General features: G+C 57.6%; 3 protein-coding genes across 12 annotated transcripts; 2 read left to right on the plus strand and 1 right to left on the minus strand.

The window, feature by feature from the left end:
* The first annotated feature begins 851 nt into the window (after window positions 1–851).
* CA11 (carbonic anhydrase 11 (inactive)) lies at window positions 852–6,565 on the plus strand. 2 transcript variants are annotated; one of them, XM_055411700.2, is made up of 9 exons: window positions 852–991; window positions 1,080–1,154; window positions 1,916–2,058; window positions 3,881–4,066; window positions 4,639–4,734; window positions 4,882–4,954; window positions 5,072–5,226; window positions 5,490–5,655; window positions 6,437–6,565. In XM_055411700.2, exons 1-9 carry the CDS (start codon window positions 925–927, stop codon window positions 6,460–6,462), a joined length of 987 nt encoding a protein of 328 aa, XP_055267675.2. In that variant the 5' UTR covers window positions 852–924; the 3' UTR covers window positions 6,463–6,565. The 2 variants fall into 2 exon arrangements, with proteins under 2 accessions (XP_055267675.2, XP_055267676.1); XM_055411701.2 differs by lacking the exons at window positions 852–991; window positions 1,080–1,154 and adding an exon at window positions 1,293–1,350.
* Window positions 6,566–6,929: 364 nt separating this feature from the next.
* Window positions 6,930–13,357, plus strand: DBP (D-box binding PAR bZIP transcription factor). The gene is made up of 4 exons (XM_055411702.2): window positions 6,930–7,716; window positions 8,600–9,010; window positions 10,515–10,726; window positions 12,890–13,357. The coding sequence occupies exons 1-4, from the start codon at window positions 7,578–7,580 to the stop codon at window positions 13,103–13,105; spliced, it is 978 nt and encodes a 325-aa protein (XP_055267677.1). The 5' UTR covers window positions 6,930–7,577; the 3' UTR covers window positions 13,106–13,357.
* Window positions 13,358–13,523: 166 nt separating this feature from the next.
* SPHK2 (sphingosine kinase 2) lies at window positions 13,524–21,573 on the minus strand. Of its 9 annotated transcripts, none has more exons than XR_008683905.2 (8): window positions 21,066–21,380; window positions 20,279–20,431; window positions 16,948–17,416; window positions 16,011–16,160; window positions 15,798–15,892; window positions 15,592–15,707; window positions 13,955–15,205; window positions 13,524–13,843 (listed from the first exon to the last, which is right to left on the minus strand). XR_008683905.2 is itself a non-coding variant. In XM_055411670.2 (8 exons), exons 3-8 carry the CDS (start codon window positions 20,315–20,317, stop codon window positions 14,113–14,115), a joined length of 1,962 nt encoding a protein of 653 aa, XP_055267645.1. In that variant the 5' UTR covers window positions 20,318–20,431; window positions 21,066–21,188; window positions 21,417–21,571; the 3' UTR covers window positions 13,524–14,112. The 9 variants fall into 9 exon arrangements, 8 of the variants coding, with proteins under 8 accessions (XP_055267645.1, XP_055267646.1, XP_055267647.1 ...); XM_055411670.2 differs by adding an exon at window positions 21,417–21,571 and having other exon boundaries at window positions 13,524–15,205; window positions 21,066–21,188; XM_055411671.2 differs by having other exon boundaries at window positions 13,524–15,205; window positions 21,066–21,188; window positions 21,304–21,416.
* Window positions 21,574–21,599: the final 26 nt, after the last annotated feature.

Below are 21,599 nucleotides of genomic sequence, written 5' to 3' on the forward strand. Positions count from 1 at the left end.
CTGGGCGGGGGGCTGCAGGCAGTGATGCAGGCTCCAACCTGGGTCCCCGTGAGCTGGGGAAACCCTTGATCCTCTGGGGCCAGCGGCTCTGGGTGCAGAGACCTCAAGGACTCTCCCAGCTCCACCTTAAGCTCCCCCCCTTCCCTCTTCTGCGGAGGATGGAAACTGCCAGCTCCTGGGCCCCAGGTGTCCGGGCCACCCCCACCCCCAAGACCCCAGCCCCCCAATGACCCCTCCATCCTGCCCCTAGGGCGCCCCCACTCCCTCCACACCAGCCCGAAGAGGAGGGTTCTCTGCTGTGAGAGCCCCCACCCCCACCCCCAGACGACAGAAAAATTAAATAACTGCAAGAGAGAGAAGAGAGGGAGGGGCAGGAGGGAGGAAGGGAGGAGAGAGACAGAGAAGCAGAAGAGGCAGGAGAGGAGGAGGTGGGGAAAGAGAGAGGAGCTGGAGGCTGAGAGTGAGGAGGAGAAGGGGAGAAGGGAGAGGGGAGAGGCAGGGACCGAGAAGGAAGGGAGGGAGGAGGAGGTGAGGGAAGCAGGATGGAGGGACAGAGTTAGGGGGCTTGGGAGAGCTTTTAATGAAATGAGAGCGAAGAAGGGGAGTGTGCGTTAGGAACCCAGAGGGAACCCAGGGAGAAGCAGGAGGCAGAGAGGAGTAAGAAGATCGGGAGGCAGAGCGAGCCTGGAGGGTTGGGGAAAAGAGGAGAGAAAGGGGAGGCAAAGCGAGGGAGGAGAGGGGAGAGGGGAGTGGGTGGGGGTCTCAGTCCCCGGCTGCCTCAGTAACTGGGGAACTGGGACTCCCTGTAGGGAGGAGCGGAAGGCTGGAAGTCCTGGGAGGGGTGAGGGCTCCACAAAGAGGGGGAGAAGCTGAGAGAGGGCCGGCCGGGACATTGGGAAGGGGTCACCCCGAGGCCTCTTGGGGATGGGGGCTGCAGCTCGTCTGAGAGCCCCTGGGGCGCTGGTACTCTGGGCCGCACTGGGAGCAGCAGGTAAGGCCTGGGGGGTTGGGGCAGGAGCCCCTGAAGGAGGGGTGGGGTGGGGCGCCAAGGAGAGGGGTGCAGGCTGCTCTCTCCCCAGCTCACATCGGACCCGCACCTGACCCAGAGGACTGGTGGAGCTACAAGGATAATCTCCAGGGAAACTTCGTGCCAGGTGCAGCCGGGGCGGGGACTCTGGAGTCTGGGCTGCTGGGCGTTTTCTTCCTGAGACCCAGAAGTCCTCTCCTTCCCGCCTGCCCTCCCCATGCCCCAGACCCGAGAGTCCCAGCCCCTTCCTCCCTCCCTCAGGAGGCCCAGCTTCTGAACCCGAGTGGCTCAGCATGGGACATTATACATGCGCATTTCAAGTAGTGAGTAGGAGTGACTGGAAGCTAAGAGATTGTGGGGGTGGAAGAGTGTGTGTGTGTGTGTTTCCTAGGAAAGAGGCAGGTAGCTCCTGGCTCTTGCTGAGAACCAGAGGTTCAGTGGCCCCGTTCCCCCGCCTCCTCCTGCCCTCTTTTGCAACTCCTTCTTCCTACTTCATTCATTATCCGGCTGTGGGACAAGGAGACTGAAAGAACTACAACTCCCATGACCTCTGGGGCAGGCAGTGAATGGGTTGTTTGGCAGTCCCGGGGCCTGCTGGGAGTTGTAGTTTCTTCCCCCAAAGACAACTTAAAATAGGTTTAATCAAAGAGACTTGGAGGTGTTAGGTGGGTAAGGGGTGGGGTCCTTAGGAAACGCCTCCAAGATTCTTCTAGGACCCCAGGATTCTGGATCCCAGCCCCCTCCTCCCTCAGAGCCAGGAGTCCAGATTCCCAGCCTTTCCTCTCCTGGGATCCAGGAATCCAGATGACAGCCTTCTTAGCGGGTCCCAGTCTAGGGATCCAGTCCTTATTTCTGACTTCCTTTTCTCCCTACCCACTCGGCTCCCAGGACCTCCCTTCTGGGGCCTGGTGAACGCAGCCTGGAGTCTCTGTGCCGTAGGGAAGCGTCAGAGCCCCGTGGATGTGGAGCTGAAGAGGGTCCTCTATGACCCCTTTCTGCCCCCGCTGAGACTCAGCACCGGGGGAGAGAAGGTAAGGAACCTGGTGGGAGGGGTTATCGAATCCACTGGGGCGGGGCCTGAGTGGGGATCGGGGGTGGAACTTTGAGTTAGGAGGCTAGCCTCGGGGAAGGAGGGGAAGGAGGTCTACTCCCTCCATGGAGAGGAGTCTACTTACACTCACAAATGATCACCAGTTCTTCCCTCCACAAACATGGCTCCTAGTCTTCCCCTCTCTTAGACCATCTCTTGGGCCAGGCACTGTTTTCAAACTTGATGAATCCTCTAATCTTAACAGCACCATGAAATAGGTGCTATTATTATCCTTATTTTATGGATGCAGAAACTGAGGCACAGAGAGGTTAAGTTACTTACCTGAGGTCACACAGCCAGAGAGTGCCAGGGCTGGGACTCAAACCTCGGCAGCGTGGTTCCAGAATCCACACTCTTGCCCACTTAGCAATATTATTTCTTAGAAGAGCTGGCACTCCCCGGTCACCCAGCCAAAAGTCTCAGAGCTTCCCCATCCCATTTCCTCCCTCACTTCCATTTCTCATCCGTTCCCTTTCTAATTTTCCTGCTAAATAGCATTTCATTTCTTGTCCCTCCACTGGTCCCACCATCATCTTGCATTGGGACTGATGCTATAGCATATTTGCTGGCCTGCTTCTCTGCCTCCTGCAACCCATTCTCCATCCCACAGACAGATGTTTAAAGACACAAACTGGATCATACCACTCTCTCTTACTCAAAATCTTTCTGTTAAGATAAGTAATGACAGCATACACTTACACAGCACTTAGCGTGTGTCCGGTACTGTGCCAAATGTGTTATATCTATTCAATCATTTAAATAAAACACAAAATACCACATCATTGCCCACAAGGCTCTGCACCACCCGGCTCCCATCACCACACTCTCCTTTGCTTACTGGGCTCTGGTCCCAGGCTTCTTCACTGTTATTAAAATAGCCTTTGCACGGACTGTTCCCCCTTCTGGAATACTCTTCTCCTCACTCCTTGCAAATAACCCCTCCTTATCTTTCAGGTCACCATTCAAATGTCACTTCCTCTTGGAAGCCATTCCTGACACCCTACCCCTACTCCATTCTCTGGGTTTCCTTTTTGTTTTGTTTTGTTTTGTTTTTGACTGTGCTGCTTGCAACTTCTCAGTTCCCCAACCAGGGATTGACACCCAGGCCCCGGCAGTGGGAACACAGGAGTCCTAACTACTGGACCCCAGAGAATTCCCTGGGTTTTCTATTTATTAGAACTCCCAGTGCTCCTCAGTGTGGGCATAGGATGTAATTAATTAAGCATTTACTTATATGATTCAGTATTTATTGTTTCTCCTTCATTCGAACAGCATTCGAACAGAAGTTCCATGAGTCCCAGAGTTTTTGTCTACTTGCTCATGGCTCTCTCCCTGGCATCCATGGCACATAGTAGCAGCTCAATAAATACTCGTTAATTAAATTCACCACTATCGAGCACCTACCAAGGATCAGCCCAGAGCCTGGAAAGACATTAGTGTTCAAACTATTCAGTTCAGTCACTCAGTCGTGTCAGACTCTTGTGACCCCATGGACTGCAGCACACCAGGCCTCCCTGTCCATCACCAACTCCCTGAGTTTACCCAAACTCATGTCCATTGAGTCGGTGATGCCATCCAACCATCTCATCCTCTGTCGTCCCCTTCTCCTCCTGCCTTCAATCTTTCCCAGCATCAGGGTCTTTTCCAATGTTCAAACGGTGCTGAATGATTAAATGGATACTGGCTGTGGGAAATGTATGAACGGAAAAGAGTCGGGCAAAGATTTCTCTGCATTCTCATGACCGCCTCCACCTCCCCCACAGCTCCGTGGAACTCTGTACAACACCGGTCGCCATGTCTCCTTCCTGCCTGCGCCCCGGCCTGTGGTTAATGTTTCTGGGGGGCCCCTCCTTTATAGCCACCGGCTCAGTGAACTGCGGCTGCTATTTGGAGCACGTGACGGAGCTGGCTCTGAACACCAGATCAATCACCAGGGTTTCTCTGCTGAGGTGATGGCCACTGACCTCTGACCCTCGACCTTCACTCTAAGTCAACCAAATTCCTCTGACCTCCTGCATGCATGCTCAGACGCTCAATCATGTCTGACTCTTTGCAACCCCATGAACGGTAACCCCCAAGGTTCCTCTGTCCAAGGGATCCTCCTTTCAAGAATACCGGAGGGGTTGCCATTTCCTCCTCCAGGGGATCTTCCCGACTCAGGGATCGAACCCACATCTCCTGCATTGGCAGGTGGATTCTTTACCACTAGCGCCACCTGGGAAGCCCTCCTCCCACCTCACCCTCCTCTTTTTTTTCCTTTGAATTTTTTTAAATTTATTTTTTAATTAAGGATAATTGCTTTACAGAATGTGGTTGTTTTCTGTCGAACATCAGCATGAATCAGCCATAGTCACCCTCCTTTTCATGCCTCATCCCATCTTCCTCCACAGAATCCACAGCCCACCCCCCTACCTCGTCAGCACTGATCCTTAACCTGACTTGGAACCCCACAGTTGCTCCCATTGCCCATTCTGCCCTCCCCTTCTTCCGGGGGACCCCACTCTCTGTGCTTCCCTCCTAGGTGCAGCTCATCCACTTCAACCAAGAACTCTATGGGAACCTCAGCGCTGCCACCCGGGGCCCCAATGGCCTGGCCATTCTCAGCCTCTTTGTCAATGTGAGCCCAGGGAGGGAGGGAAGGTCTGGACCTGGGGTCTGAGAAGAGGGAGCTAGGAGGCCCAGTCTCTGGGGTTCTAGGGGAGGAAGGGATTGGGGAAGCTTGGATTTCTGGGTTCCTCTCTCCTCACTGCATACCTCCACTCAGGTGGCTGGTAGCTCAAACCCGTTCCTCAGCCGCCTCCTCAACCGTGACACCATCACCCGCATCTCCTATAAGAGTAAGTCCCTGGGCACTGGGGGTAGGGGGGGTGCGGGGGGTAGATGGGGGATGGCTTATGCACATAGGGGAGTTCAGCAGGGGCACCCCTCTTCACTCTGACCTAATATTCCTGCAGATGATGCCTACTTTCTTCAAGACCTGAGCCTGGAGCTCCTGTTCCCCGAGTCCTTTGGCTTCATCACCTATCAGGGCTCTCTCAGCACCCCACCCTGCTCGGAGACTGTTACCTGGATCCTCATTGACAGGGCCCTCAATATCACCTCCCTCCAGGTGACCCTGTCAGCCTATTTCCTCCCCACCCCCGCCACCCCCCAACCCGTTCCATGGCCTGGGTGTCCCCTTGCCTCACCTACCCTTCTACCCTCGCTTGACAAGGAACTGGAGGGGATTCGAGGGTCCGACCGCCCTGGGACTGTCGGGGGCGGGGCTGAGCAAGACTCCGCCCACCAGCCCCCAGGGGCGGGGCTTCCTGCCCGCTGCCTCAAGGGCCATTCATTACTCACTCCCAGTTTCCCACCCCGCTTCCGTGGCAGATGCACTCCCTGAGACTTCTGAGCCAGAATCCTCCGTCCCAGATCTTCCAGAGCCTCAGCGGTAACGGCCGGCCCCTGCAGCCCTTGGCCCACAGGGCCTTGAGGGGCAACAGGGACCCCCGGCACCCCGAGAGGCGCTGCCGAGGCCCCAACTACCGCCTGCATGGTACGATGCAGTCTGCAACCCCTTCCACGTCTTGGTCCAACCCACCTATGTGTCTCCCCTTGATGTTTCAATATGATGCAGTCCAACCCCTCCCTTGCTGCTTCTGTGTGACCCAGCCTCCTGAACTCTTCCTCGCTCTTTCTCCCTTTGTGTCAAAGTGGTACAGCCCACCTTCCTGTCATAGACCATTGCAGGTCCGTGATTTGCTATTCTTCACTGCTTGCAACTTGCAACTCGGTGTAGAACCCTAACCCCCTGGTTTCCTTGTGGTACGATCCTGTACTGGTCCGTGGTTCTTTTAACTAGGGCTTTCCGAAATGGTACAGCCCAGATCCTTTCCCCTGTTTTCATGTGGTATAACCCTATACTGTTCCACAATCTGGCACGTCCCTTACTGAAAAAAAAAAAGTGGTACACTCCCCTTCTCCCCCTACTGCCTCCTCGTGGTTCAGTCCCGAGATCTAGTCCACCTCGCTGGCTTCTCAACATGGTACAGCCCAGACCTCCCCATGAATACCTTCACGTAGTTCAGCCTAATGCTGAAACTGGATGTCCCTATTCCACCCTCCTCCTGCCCCGCTATGGTTCAGCCCAGTGCAACCTGGCCATTTCCCACAGCTTCTCAACCTGGTATATTCCGATTTCCCCCTTTGCAGCCTCCCTGGGGTAGAGCCCCGCCTGGCCCACACCCACCCGTCCCCTACCCGCCTCTTGCACGCCCTCTGCAAGGTCCATCCTTTCTTGCCCTAAACTAACGCCCTCTACCCATGTCATCTTACAGTGGATGGTGCCCCCCATGGTCGCTGAGACTCCCCATCGAGGACTGCGCCTGCCTTTCCCAAGCCTCCCCACAAGGGGAGGGGAGTCACCCCCAAAACAAAGCTATTAAAGGGACAGAATACTTCCTGTATCTCAGTGGTCTTATTCTAGGCACGGCGGGGAAACATTTGGGTACTAAAGAATAGTAGCTTTCTTCTAGAAACCACCTCCCTCTTCCTAAACCCCACAAGTCGGTTTTTTGGCTTCCGGTTTCCCGAAAGAATTTCTTGGATGTGTGGCTCCTTTAAGCAGCGCTTCTCCCCTCCCACCCAATTACCCACCCTCCAGGGCAGGCAGCACGCGCAGAGCCATGTGCTTCCCCCTCCCGTCTGCCTCATTGGCCCGAACTGGGTCACGGTCCCGCCCCCAGAGCCATCTCCCATTGGGTAAATGTAGGTCAGGGTCCCGCCTCCCTCCAAAAGGCAAGGTAACTTCACGCTCTGAGCCCCTCTCTCGCACTTCTGGGCCTTGGCGGATCCAGGAGTCCCATTGGCTGTGCGTCTCGAGGGGTCAGGACGCGATTGGCCCACGCTTTCAGCAGGAGGGAGGCACGCGGCTCGGGTGCAAGGCCAGAGGCGGGAGGGGGCTGAGAGGAGGGGTGCGCTCTGTGGCGTCGGGTGTTTTGGTTTGGCTTTTTTTTTTTCCGCGAAAGAAGTTTGCTTTGGCCACGCCTCAAGGCAGCCGCCTCCCTCTGCCGTCTCTCCCGGCGGTCCGCGCACACCTCTCGGTGCAGATTGCAAAGCTCCTTCCTTGGAGAGAGCCGCAAATTTTGCAAGAGCCAGGCTCGCCCACCTTGTAGAAGGAGCGCCTTGTGTTCCCCTGAACTCTCAGTTGCAAAGAGCCGGCCGCCTGATTTGATCACCCCCCCTTCACCCAGACTGTATGCTCTTCTGGGACCCTCTTGAGTTGCACGTTTCTGCACCGAGGACTGCAAATCCCCGTCGCTCCTAGGATTTGCAGTATTCTGGATACTGGAGGCTTGCAAGCTACGCTCGCCCGCCTCTGGACAGACACTTGCCCGAACCATCGGAGTGTGCCGCTGACTGGCAAGCCAGCTGTTCGCCTCTCCATGAATCCGTGAGCCTGTGGGCAGGTGCCGGGCGATGGCGCGGCCAGTGAGCGACAGGACCCCGGCCCCCCTGCTGCTGGGCGGCCCGACTGGAGCACCCCCTGGTGGGGGAGCGCTGCTTGGGCTGCGAAGCCTTCTGCAGGGGACCAGCAAGCCCAAAGAGCCAACTAGCTGTGAGTTCTAGCCCCCATCTCACCCAACTCAGACACCGTACTCCCTTAGGTAGTCAAGTGCGGGGAGGGTCCCCAGCTATCCTCTAAGTGCCAAGAGTCCATCCTCTTTAAATACCCAAAGTCCAACCTTTAAATACCCAAATACTTAGGTGTTTAGACCCCTAGCTCCCAGGACCCAAAAGTACCGGCCCTCATGCCAGTCCATCCTGAGGACTCAAGACTCTAGGCCCCAGCCCCGTCTTCCTTTTGGTTCCAAACGCCTAGACCCCTAGGGTCCAGGGAGAAGGGAGGGGGTGTGTCGAAGGCTCACACGGTTGTTACACGGGCTTGGGCGGGGCCTCCTGGGGTCACATGGCGTCTAGGGATGAGGAATGTGCCCCAGGAATAGAGCCCCTTCCTGCTCCCTTAAAGAGTGTGGAGGCGGGGAGAAGGGGGTACTGTGCACCGGGTGTGTGTGGGGGGAGGGGTTGTAGATTACAGAGAAATTACAGAGTTGTCATTTTTTTCTCTCACCTGCCCAACCCTCCACCTACCTCTGTCTGAACTTCCGCTCCCCTTCCCGGGTCTCTGTCCCCATCCCTCTTTGCATCCCTGTCCTCGGCTCTTTCTGAGTCTCCCCCCATCTCTTGGTCCACCGTCCCCGTCTCTGTTCTTGCTTTCTGGGTCTCTCTCCCTCTCTGAGCCTCTATCTCTTCCTCTCTTTGGGTCCTTGCTCTCGTTCTCCGGTCTCTCTCACACCTCCTTTCTGTGTCCCCGCTCTCTGGATCTCTGCGGTGCGGGTATCTATCCCCTCGTTCCTCGCGTTTCTCTCCACTCGGAGTTGATTCTTCATTTCTATCTTCCTCTTCCTCCCCACCCTGCTCTCTCTTTCCCTGGCCTGCAGGTCTCCTGAAGGAAAAGGAGCGCAAGGCGCCCCCGCCAGCAGCAACAGTCTCCGGGCCGGGCCTGGAGACGGCGGGCCCGGCGGATGCTTCAGCTGGGGCGGTGGTGGGCGGCGGGTCCCCGAGGGGACGCCCGGGGGCTGCGCCGGGCCCGGGTTTGTTGGCGCCGCTACTGTGGGAGCGGACACTGCCGTTCGGCGACGTGGAGTACGTGGACCTGGACGCCTTCCTGCTGGAGCACGGGCTCCCTCCTAGCCCGCCGCCCCCGGGCGGTCCGTCGCCAGCGCCCTCACCGGTGCGCACTCCCGCACCCTCCCCGGGGCCCGGCTCCTGCGGCTCGGCCTCCCCTCGCTCTTCGCCCGGGCACGCCCCTGCCCGGGCTGCCCTCGGGGCCGCCGGCGGCCACCGCGCAGGTGCGACTGCGGGGGCGAGGCAGGGCCCCCGTTGGGAGGGGCTTGGGCTCCAGAAGGCGGGGCTGTGCCACAGGGGTTTGGGACGGTGGGACTGGGGCTGCACGCCCGAAGTCCGTGACCCCTAATCGGGAGGCGTCGAGAGAGGTGTCCAGATTTTGTGTTCCTTAATGGATGAGGGAACTGGGTCTCCCGGACCTATAGGAGATAAAGGACATGGGACCCCAAGTTCCAGGAAACCTGCCCAGTGAGGTCGTGGGAACTTTTATGTGGGACGTGAAGATAAAGGGCCTGGATACTCGAGGAGTCAGGACTGAGATCCCAGAACACCGGAGTTATTTACTGGGGAGTGGAATGCGCCCAGAATCTGGGCCCGGAATTGGTGCAACTGGGGTAGGGCCGGAACTCCTAGGCCCTCTGCAAGGAAGAAAGACCAGGGCCGGGCACAGACGTGTTTCTCCAGGACAAAAGGGACTGGCGGCCCTGCTTCCTCGGTCCCCCTAGTGGAGAGAGGCGGGCGCCCCGGATCCCAGGAGTCCTTCAGAAGGGATCGTCATCCTAGGTCTTTCATTGACTGGGGCAAGGACTGAGCTTTCTATATTCCTGCAAGAGGTGCCCTGGGGTTCCAGAATCGTGCTTATCCAAGTGGCGAGAATGTCTGGGACCTGAGAATATAGAGGGGGGGCCGTCCTCGAGTGTTCCCTAGAGAGCAGAGGGGCCTTGAGGTTGACAGCTGAGACCCCAGGGAGCAAGAGGAAAGGTAGGCACCCTGGGGTTGCCAGGGGCGGACAGCAGGTCCGGGGATCCCGGGACACACCTGATCCTGGCCTTGACCTCCCCACAGGACTAAGGCCCTCCTCTTCCCAGCCGCACATTCTCGCGCCACGTGAGTCCTCCTCCCTGCTCCGTGCTTCGCGCACGCGCGATCACGAGGGAGAGGGCGGGACTGGAGAAACGTGAGGGCGCCCGTGGCGGCGGGGCGGGGGAAGCAGGCGCCAGCACGTGACTCGGCCCTGAACCTGTGTCCTCAGTTGGCCCCGGCTGGCTCTCTCTTAAAGATACAGGCAGCCTTTACGCTTAAACCAACCTCATAATGCTTTCTCACTCTTCGGACTTAATAATTCTTAAGAAGCTAACTTGAAGTGTCATCAGGACATTTTCCCTGGGATCTAGGCTTTGGTCAGGGATTCAGTTACGAAGGGTAGGACTGTAGGAAAGAAGCTAACTGTAAAGTCCTGGGCTTTTAGAAGCAATGATCCAGGTTCTTGCGCTACTTAGGGCAAGTCACATAGGATTGGGCCTTGGTTTTCCTGTGTGACAGGTGGGAGTTGGTTTCATGATTGCTTAGCATCTTTGTAGCTTAGGGAGTCTTCATATTTTATATTAGGGAGGTTAATCCCTGATGGACTTTATGTTTGACCCCATAAGGACCTTCCTTGGTAGCCTCTGGGGAACCCCCCTTCCCCAAATAATTAGGCCCTCAGGTGGCACATTCTGTTTCCCCAAGGCCTGACTTCTCGAGACACACCCAGCCCTGTGGACCCAGATACGGTGGAGGTGCTGATGACCTTTGAGCCTGACCCAGCAGATTTAGCCCTGTCCAGCATTCCTGGCCATGAAACCTTTGACCCTCGGAGACACCGCTTCTCCGAAGAGGAACTCAAGCCCCAGCCAATCATGAAGAAGGCAAGGAAGATCCAGGTGCCAGAGGAGCAGAAGGTGAGCTTTGCTGGGTGTGGGACACAGGCTTGTGCATGCTGGCCCCACAGCCTGGGATGGCCCTCCCTTCACAGTCAGACCTGGATTTCTCACCGGGATTAGCACTCATGTTCTTCAAACCTACAGCCAAGGACCATGGGCAGCTGCACAGGGGGCAGAGGTTTGGGCTCGAGATTTGTGAAAAGGGAATCATTGTGGGACTCAGACTCAGTAAGCCCTGCTGGGACTGGTTTTACAGGCTTGGAGTTTATCCTGTCAATAGGACCCAAAACCCTCACTGTGGCAGGCTTCAGGGTGTACTAGTCACTACACGTGCTAAGGATAGCATCCCTTCAGAATGGGGTATCAGCTTGTTTCTTCTGAGCAGCCAGCGGTGGCTGGGGTTGGTCCTTTAACCACTGGTTTGAGGCATCCTTCAGGGCAGTAGGGTGACTCAGACAGTAAAGAACCTGCCTGCAATGTAGGAGACCCGGGTTTGATCCCTGGGTTGGGAATATTCCCCTTGCAGAAGGGAATGGCTACCCACTCCAGTATTCTTGCCTGGCAAATTCCATGGACAGAGGAGCCTAGCGGGCTACAGTCCACGGGATCGCAAAGTGTCAGACACAAGTAAGCGACTTTCACTTTTTCAGGGCAATTGCATCTGCCTAGGATGAAGACTTTGCCAGTCACTCTAGGCCTTGTTTTCTGGGCTCACTGGCTAGAGGCCTCAGGTTCTCATTTGCAGCCAGGGCCACATTTTGATTTGAGGTATTTGGGGCAGTAACTGCATCTCTTTAATACCCTGTCTTTGCCAGGCCTGGGGTCTTCCCTAACAAGGGGTGCCTGGGCCTGGTCTCAGAAGACTTTGCCATGTCCTTGTGTAAGACACAACTACTTGAACCGGTGAGTGAGGGCGTGTGTGTGTGTGTGAAGTCACTTCAGTCATGTCCTACTCTTTGCCACCCTATGGACTGCAGTCCGCCAGGCTCCTCTGTCCATGGGATTCTCCAGCAAGAATACTGGAGTGGGTTGCCATGCTCTCCTCCAGGGGATCTTCCCAGGGGTTGAACCCGTGTCTCTTGTGTCTCCTGCATTGGCAAACGGGTTCTTTACCACTGGCACCACCAGGGAAGCCCAGTGAGTACTGGCCTGTAAACCAAATCTAGACCAGTGGTTTCTCCTAACACAGGGCTCTGTTATTAAGGACTGGATTTGCCCTAGCAAGCAGGGACTAGGCTTTAATGGAATGAGGTTGGAGGGGCATCTTTCAGAGCTCAGGGTGGTCCTTGTTACTAAGGAGTGGTCCCCCCTCACAGCCAAATTCAAGGACTGCAGAACTCTAAACATGATGGTGTGGGAAGGTCTTGGGACAAAACCTTTTGCAACCAGGGCCTGTTGGGAGAAGGCAACTCCCTGATCTCTATGCAGAGCCTTTGGGTCAGAGGGACTTCCCTGGCAGTCCAGTGGTTAAGACACCGAGCTCCCAACACAGAGGGCACAGTTTTGGTTCCTGGTTGGGGAACTAAGATCCTGCATGCTGCACTTTGTGGCCAAAAACAAGACAATCATTGAGCCAATGCATCAGAGATTGGCTGTGGTCATTGGGGCCACTTATACCTCACTTTTGTTTGCTGAGGAGGGATAAGATCTCTTTGGCAACCAGGTCAGAAGGGCTCAGCTCTGAGAGGTTTTTATGGGACACCAAACCCCATCACTAGGAAGCCCAGCAACCAGGATCTGAAAAGGTGATGTATAGGGCTTTTCACTAAGAGACGCCCTCAGGCCCTGAAGGCCTTGTTGCTAGGGAACCAGTATCCTTAGCAAACCGGGGAGCTAACTGCAGGCCTTTTGTCAAGTGAGAAGAGCTTGGGTCTGCTCTGCACAGTGGAGACTATAAAGCTCAGTTGCTTAAGGCAGGCGGCTGTCTCCTGCCTTAGCTGTTGCTATGGGCCCACTTTCCTTAGCAACAAGGGCCCTAGAAGGCCAGACCCTTGGGTACCCATCCATCCACTGGAGACCTGGTATCCCTTTGGCTCCACTGCTGGGCGAGAAGTAGCCCCCCGGGGTGGTGGGGCCTCTCTTAGCTGTAGTCTGGTCCCAGAAGGCACAAGCAAAGCTGTTCCTCCCTTCTCTCGTTGGGGCCGGGCCCCTCTGGACCTCAGTACTTTCCTGCCCACCCAGGACGAGAAATACTGGAGCCGACGGTACAAGAATAACGAGGCAGCCAAGCGGTCCCGCGATGCCCGGAGGCTCAAGGAGAACCAGATATCGGTGCGGGCGGCCTTCCTGGAGAAGGAGAACGCCCTGCTGCGGCAGGAGGTGGTGGCCGTGCGCCAGGAGCTGTCCCACTACCGCGCTGTGCTGTCCCGATACCAGGCCCAGCACGGAGCCCTGTGAGGCCGCCCCCACCCGCCAGGCGGAGCTCTCCTCCGCCTCGCTCAGACTTGTGCCCTGACACCCTCTTTCCTTCCCTGCCCTGTGCCCCACGGGCCGGCCAGCTGGGTGCCCCAGGGACGTGATGATGCAGATAAATACATTTATATTTTTAAGAAAAAGCGAGCCTCCCCGCTCCGGGGAGGGTCCTCAGTGTGTTCCCCATCCTCCCACCGCCTCCGTTAACACAATCCTGAATAAATCTTGAGAACCCCAGAGCCAGCTGTCGTGGGGGAGGAGGCAGCTCCCTGGCCCTAGTTAAAGGCCAGCGGGTTACGCTGGCCGCAGTCCATGGGCAGGTCTGGGCTTCGGTCCATAAAAGGCAGGAGTGCCCAGAGTCCGATCCCTCCCACGGGCTGCCGGATGGAGGAAGGGGCGAGGATCTGAGAGGAATGAAGCCACTGCCTTTATTGCATAGACCTTTTCAATTGCTTTGAAGATTGGGGCTGGGGGAACGCACAGGAGACAGGACACGAACTTCCCCACCCGGGGGTAGAGGAACATTAGTGCAAATCGGAGCGCCGGCCCGGAGGAACCTGCCCCTCCCGGGCTGATTGGCCAACTTGGTGGAGGCACCGGAGTAGACAGGGCCAATTAGCTAAGGCCTCCCAGGCCCGTACATTCCAGGTCGCGTCACTGGACAACGCGTTGACAGGCTCCGCCCTCAGCCAACCTGGCTTTCTTCGAGTCGGGCGCGAGGACCTGGAGAGTATCCCGCCCTCATTGATCAGGCACTACCCTTGGGGCGAGCCCATTTCTCCGTGACCCTGCCGACCCCAAGCCCCTGGAGTTCGGGACACCCTCCAGCATCACCTCTGGTCCCCTAGAGTAGGGCTCAATCCTGAGACGCGGCCGGGACCGGTGTGGGGCTTCCGCGCGAACTCCAGCAGACTCGCCTTGCCTCCTAGCTCGGGCCCCGCCCCTTTGGGAATGTAAACCCCGCCCCTGGCGGGCTCCAAACTTGGTCGGGTTTAGGCTTCCCGCCCAGGGCAGCCTGGAGGACCCGAGATCAATGTACCGAGGCCAGGATGCACCTGCGCCTGCAAGGGCCCGTACTCCACCTGCTCCCCGTCCACCGTGAGCACGCCGCGGGGTGTAAGCGGCTCGAGGCGGAAGGCACGAGCTGCGGCGTAGCCCAGGTGCGGACAACCCAGGCTGAAGTGGTTACCACGCTCCATGGCCAGAAACAGGCGCAGTAGCGCCGCCCGCGAGATGCCGCTGCGCACCCAGCACAGGTGCACCAGGCCGTCGTCAAGGCGCGCGTGGGGGGCCGCCACGAGGTCAGCCCCCAGGTGGCTGGGCAAGATGGCCAAAATAAGCACAAAGTCTCCCTCCATTGTCACCCAGCCTGGGGGTAGGGGAGTGCCTAGAGAAGGGAGCAGGTGGTCAGGTGGTCCCCCAGCAGAGATGGCTACCGGGGCGCCGGGGGTGGGAGGTGGGAGCCCAGAGGATGCTGCCATTTCTGAGGCCCCCTCACTGATGGGTGAGAGCTGGGCTGCCTTGGGGGTCCCCGGGGGTGAGGGCAGCAGTGGGTCCGGGGACAGCGGGGCATCCCCAGCCCCACCCCAGTCCCCAGCCAGCTCTGGGCCCCCACCGTTGAGGGACAGGACGGGCAGGGGCTCGGGTGAGCCCGGGGAGGCCAGGGCGGGTGGGGGCAGGGGCAGGGGCAGGTCCGACACCGAGCGATGCAGGGGCGAGTGGGCCACGGCGGGGGCGGGGGCCGGGACCAGGGCCAGCTCTGACGTGGCCCTCGGCAGGCCGAGGGCGGGCGCGGGCGAGGCGGGCTCCACAGAGGCAGGGAGGTAGGAGAAGCGGCCGCGGTAGGTGTGCAGCGCGGCAAGGCCCAGGACTGTGCCCAGCGTGAAGCGAGCACTGCCCAGGGCCCTGAAGCGCTCGCTCTGGATGTCCACGTCCGACACGAAGCCCCAGGCCACAGACAAGAAAGAGAAACAGCGGGAGCCCGAGGCCAGAGTCACGGAGAGCAGGTCCAGCGGGTGGCTGCCACCCCGGCAGAGCAGTAAGGTGCAGTTGAGTAGCAGGTCAATGCCCAGGGCCGGCTCAAATCTTCACAATCAGACATGGACAGACACAGCAGGAAAGAGTAAACAGGGCTGGTGAGACACTCCGTGCCCAGGCCAGGCGGGGAGGGGTGTGCACGGGACACAGACTGGCAGGGAAGCAGACAAGGGCAGGGCGGGGCGGGGCACCGGGGGTGGGCCCACCCACAGCCATCTGGCCACCTCCAGGCAGGCTCTTCTCACTGGGCCAGGTTCCCTGTCAGCTCTTTCACTGCATTCGCTGAGTGCCCCTTGTGTGCCAGGCACAGTTCCAGGCACTAGGCAGACCGCTTGGAACAAGGTAGGCAAAAATGTCGGGGGGTGGGGTGGCAGAGGAGGGCTGCGAAGCAGATGGGCTATGCCCCTTATCTCAGGAGGGCTCCTCCCACGTACCCCCCGTGCTGGTTCACGGCTCCTGCTAACGCGTTGCCCGAGCCACAGGGGAGAATGCCCACGGGGGTCTTCACAGCCTCTTCCCAGTCAGGGCGTTGTAGGAGTCCATTCAGCACCTGGAGGGTGGGAGACCGGACACCCAGGTGTTGGTCCTGGCCCCTGCAGACCCGCGGGCTCAGGCTTGAGGAAGGGTGGTCCTGCCCTACCTCATACAGTAGCCCATCTCCCGAGACTGTGACGATGCCATCCCACTCGCTCAGGTTCAGCCCCTGGACCAGCTCACGGGCGTGGTTCTGTCGTTCTAACGTGGGGAACCAGAAGTGAGGCAGGCTTTTCCACGCCCCCGAACCCACCACCACCCCCTCGGACTCTGGAGCCCTAGCCCGCAGCTCCCACCTCCCTCCTGATACCGCCCTTACCTGTCTGGATCAGGTTGAAGGATAGCCCCGCTTCGGAGATCATGGGCAGCACATGGTTCTTACACCACTGCCAGGCCAGGCCCCGCCCCCCAAAGGGATTGACCAATAGGAGCAATCGGGGCGGCCTCGGCAGGAGGTCGGGGGTGATTTCTGCAGAGAGAGGGGAAGGAGTCTACGGAGGTCAGGGACCCGGGCCCCTCACCTCAGAAACGGTAACTGCAAATAGCCCCAGTGGGGCTGGTGGAGGGCTGGCGTCAAAACCTTAAAGTCCAGCATTTTCCTCCCGGGCCTCACCAGCTCAGGCCAGGTGTACAGCCCCATGCACCCACCACCCCCAGGTGAGGAGACAAAGGCAGTGCTGGGGAGTCTAATCCCAGTGCCCTTTGGACTCGAGGAAGGAGGAGAGCTGTTTCCACCTTCCACACCCCCAAACACCTGGGCCCTGGGTCAGGTTACTCCACTGTGGGAAGCAGTCAGGACCAAGGAAAACCCACCACCTGGGGACCACAGAACCTTTACCTCCTCGTGCCATCTGAGTACCTTGGGTGGGGGCCTCTACCCGAGAGCCTTCTTTGATCCCACCCCCGCTACCCTCCAACCAGAGCTGGATGAGATGCCCTCTCCAAGCCTAGGAGCACGTCTCAATTGGCTGCTCTCACCAGCCCAGGAGCCTCTGACTCATCTGCGGTCAGCACCCGGGGAAGGGGAAGGGAACAGAGACTGAAATCTTGCAAGAGCAGCAAACGTGACTCCTCTGCCTGTGGTTTTGTTCCTTCTGGAGCCCATCCCTGTCTGTATATCACTCTTTCAGTACGAAGCCAGAGGGACATATCACACAGACAGACACACAGAAAAGGAGACACAGAGATGCCCACAGAGGGAGATCTGCAGAGACACCGAGGGAGCCTCAGGACAGAGAGGCCACCCAGTGCCTCACCCCCGTCCCCAGGCAGTGGCAGTCCACGGAGCAGACATGTGAGGGCAGTGGCCCAGCGCTGGGCCTCAGCGCGGTTCTCCTCGTAGGTGGCTGCCCCGTCGGCCCGGAAGGTGCGTGCAGCTCTGCGCCGGCCCCCGCGCCGGCCCCTGGGGTAGGTGTAGACGCAGAAGTAGGCTGCTGAGTCCAGGGGGCTTCGGCTCCGCAGGGTGCAGCAGCCTGAGACCTCGGTCAGCTGGACCAGGCCACCCCGGGGCCGGGCCTCGGGCTTTGGGCGCAACCGCTGTATGTGGAGGGCTTGTGGTGTGAGAGTGAGGGCGAAGCGTGGGCCACGTGCTGGGTAGGAGCCAAACTCGCCATGCAGGAGTGGGGTGCTGGGGGTCAGTGGCGGTGGGGGGGCCATGGCCTTGACCCTGTCCAGGGCGCTTCTAGGCCGGTAGCCCCAGCTCCAAGTCAGCTCCTGCTCTGGCCTCTGTGGGGGAGGAAGGAGGGCAGGAGTCAGAGTCCAGGAGCCCCGTGGTGGGCAGAGGGGAGCACGGGCAGGGCCTGTGGACAGGAGGAGACAGTGAGGCAAGGGGTGCCAACAGGCGAGGTGGAAGCACCAGAGGGAGACAGGCCCAGACAAAGTGTGGGAAGACTCTGAGGACACAGGGCAGAGGTCAGGTGGACAAGAAGGCCAGCATCCTGGACGGTCCACACCCAGGCATGCAAAGATCCATTCCTTTATTCCCCCAATAATTATTCAATACTATGTGCCAACGGGGCTTCCCTGGTGGCTCAGTGGTAAAGGGTCCGCCTGTCAGTGAAGGAGATGCAAGGGATGTAAGTTCAATTCCTGGGTTGGCAAGATCCCCTGGAGTAGGAAATGGCAACCCACTCCAGTATTCCTGCCTGGAAAATTCCACAGATAGAGGAGCCTAGCGGGCTATAGTCCATGGGGCCACAGAGAGTCATACACGACTGAGCGACTGGGCACACACACATGCAGACACTCAGACACAGAAAACAAGGTCTGAGAGCCAGAGAAACACTGAGAAAGAGACACACGGCTTCAGTGAGATGAAACCTAACGCAGTGAAAGATATTTAGAGAGCAAGGAAGAGTGTAGGGGCTCCAGGGGTGCGCCGAGGATCAGAAAGACAACAGTGGCGAGGAAGACACAGAAGAGGCAGGAGACGGGGGGTACGTATCTGTAAAGACTGAGAAAGGGGTGTGGCATGGAGGGACCTAAGGGGTCGGAGAGGGAGAGCCACATGTGGGAACCTGCAAGGGACAGAGGCCAGGAGGGGAACCTCAAGCACTGACCTGGGCGTCTGGCCGCCTGCTCTCCAGGGAAAGACTGGGAGCTGGGCCGAGATCCCCTCCCCCTGCCCTCTGCCCAGTCTCTGCCTCCTTCCTGCTCACCTTTGTTCACCACTGCCCCGCCCACCCAGTCACCTGTCAGTTCTGCCCCTCACCTACCCCAGGCCCAGAACTGCCCCAGACACACCCCCGTCTGTGGACTCACTCTTAGGAGTGACCTCTGTCTCCGACCCAGGGGGGTTCTTCAAGGTTCACCCATAAACTTGCACTGACCGCACCCGCCTCCCCTTACCTTAAATCAGTTTGCACGGAGCCCTAGCTCTCCCCCCGTCCTTGGCCTGCGATTCTGTCCCGAGGTCCCCAGGCTGCTGGCCTGGTCTTCATCCATAGGTTCCCCCCAATCAGTAAGCCTAAGTCACTGTCTCCGGTTCCCTGGGTTCCCGGCCCTCATCCCCACCCCATTTCCAGAACCCGGTTTCGGACCTGAGTTTTCATTCCTGGATCTCTTAGTCCTGGTTCTGATTTTCCATCTCCACCCCACACCACTAGTACCCCAGTCTCGGGCCTGCGTTTACGTTCCTCCTGGTCCCTGAGTCCTTCTGACTTGGGTCCATGTCCGGCCCCGGGCCCTCCTCACACGCCGGGTCCTCCTTCACATAGCCCCTCTAGTCATCATCAACTGTCCGCACCAGACCCAGGGGTGGGGGGGGAGGGTGTGCATCCGCTCAGCCAATGGCCGCGCGGCCGGCCTGAATTGCACCAATGAGAGCGTGCGGGGGCGTGACCAGTCGACTCGCGAGCTTTGCGCAGGGGCTTGCCGCGGAAGCGCTGGAGAACTGGGCGGGGTATCGCCTTTCGCGAGATCAGCCGCCATTATAGGTGAGGGCACAGGCGCAGCAGAGGCGTCTACACGGTCCTATGGCCAGCGCCCCTGTCTCCATCTTTATTGAGGGCACGTGGGCCTGTCCCATTCTTTGAGTTTATAAAAGAGAAAGGGGCGTGGGGGAGGAGGTCTTTAACTGCAGATAGAGAATGATCTTAACACATCTAACAAAGAGCTGCTGCTGCTGCTGCTAAGTCGCTTCAGTCGTGTCCGACTCTGCGACCCCATAGACGGCAGCCCACCAGGCTCCGCCGTCCCTGGGATTCTCCATGCAAGAGTACTGGAGTGGGTTGCCATTGGCTTCTCCATAACAAAGAGCAGAGATATGCAAAAACAGTAAAAGAGAAGCAGAAGCAGAGGCAGAAACATACTTTGAGCAGAAAAGAGATATGAACAAACAAAAACAACAGAATTAAGAATGTGCAAGGTAAGGACATAAGAAAACCCAGAAAATGATGGACGCATAGAGAGATGGGGACAGACACTTTTGGAATGAAAACCAGGAAGGAGAGGCTCATTAATTCACAAACTGTTTACCTTGGGCAAAACTGGAGTGGGGACATCATGGCATAAATATTTGCCCAGTGAAACGGCAAGACAGAGACACAGGAGAGAGTATCTGAGAAAGATAAATATCTTGGTCAAGGGTGAGGGGCGGAGAGAATGTTGGAGGCTGACAGGAACTGAGACCAAGAGACAGAAAGCAAAGGTGTTGACAAAGAGACATAGAGAGGCAAAGACATGAGGAAACTGAAAGAAATAAGGCAAGAATAATATCAGGCGACCTAGAAACAGAAAGAAAGAAAGAAATGTGTAGAGAGAAAGACACATGCTGAAGGAGATAGGGACTGAGCTTGCTACAAAGAGATAAATGGAGGATGAAGTTCAGTCGCTGCAAAACAATGTACCTAGTGTTCAACTGAGAATATCAACAGCACCAGATAATATGTGCCAAAGAATGACCCTGAGAGAGGGACAGACACCCAGTAAGATGGAGAGACTGAGAAACACAGTGTGTGTGCTTAGGGCACCAGGAAAAAGAAAGATACAGTGATCAAGGAGGCTGAGACTCAAAGACCAAGGCACAGGGACAAGGAGAAGAAAACTGTCCCATGGTATGGTTATCTTGACTTTCACATAGACCCTTACCTGATCCTGCCGCTCCTCTGCTTCAAAGTGTCCATTCATCTGCTGGTCCTCCGCTGTTACCACATCAGCAAGACGCTGGGCCTGGTTCGGAGGCCATGGGTGGGTGGTATGGGCAAGGAGTCAGGGCTCATGGTGCAGGTTTGGTCTGTGGCTCTGTGAAGAGGTAAGTAGGAGCCTGAAGGGCAGAATAAAGGAGGCCAGGCTATTACAGGAATACTGCAGGCCCTAGAGGCAGGGCTTCCACAAGGAAGAAGCTTCATCACTGCCCCAACCAGTCCATCTGGTCCCATCCAGTAAAGTCAATAACAAGAATAGATACTAATTTTTAGCAAGCACTTATTATGAACCAAACATTTTCCTGAGCTTTTAAACTAATTTTTAAACTAAATGCTCCAAAACACTCTATGTGCCAGGCCTACTATCATCCCCCTTTTCCAGATAAAAAAAGTAAGGCACAGAGAAGTTACACGACTTGCCCAAGGCCACACCATTAGTAACTATTAACAGCAAAGCCACGAACTGAATTAGCTTACAAACGGTATCACCATCTTTCTATGTCTTTGCTCCTTTCTGGATCTCCACCTTCCCTCTTTCTAGGTCTTCTGACTCTCCCGGGTCACCAATTCATCAACCCCGCTTTCTGTCCACTCCCCTTCTCGGTCTCCATCCCTCCTCCTCTCGAAATCTCTGTCTCCCTCTAAGGCTCCCCTCCCCTCTCTTTCAGGAGTTTTTTTTACCCATCCCCTCTCTACACCCCATCCCCAAAGCCCGGGGGGCCTCAGCTTGCCTCCTCCACGCTCCAGTACCGTGCACATCCCTCAACTGAAACACGCTGGACCACTTGAATCTTTCCCGCTGGGAAAAGCAGCCTCCCGATGGCAGGGGCAAGTAGGGTTCAGAGAAGGGCCATCTGAGGGCAGAGGGAGAAGGTGAACCTAAAAACTGGAAATACAGGATGCCACAAACGAGGCTGCAGCAAGATGATCTCGGGTTACATCTCAAGACTTCCCGAGCTGCAGCCTCACCTGAGAGGCGCAGCAAGCAATAAGACAGAGGAGAGCCTCCTGAGGAAACGCCCAACGCTTGAGGTCAGAGGTTTCCCGAGGTCCAGAGTAGCCAGACAGCCCCGCCTCCTCACCTCTAACACTCGGCTCTCTGGGTCCTCCGGGAGCCACAGAGAGGCCGTCGGCGTCGGGCCAGAGCGTCACCGCGCGACGCCTCTTACTAGCTCCGCGCGACATCTCTCTCGCTCCGAGAGTCTTTTCTTCCGGAAGACTATCAAGAACAGGGAGTGGCTAGGGCTAGAGAGGCCCCCGACGTG

This window comes from Moschus berezovskii, chromosome 22 (assembly GCF_049115385.1).
Source record: "Moschus berezovskii isolate FMDL1 chromosome 22, NW_MosBer_1.0, whole genome shotgun sequence".
Classification (NCBI taxonomy): Eukaryota; Metazoa; Chordata; class Mammalia; order Artiodactyla; family Moschidae; genus Moschus; species Moschus berezovskii.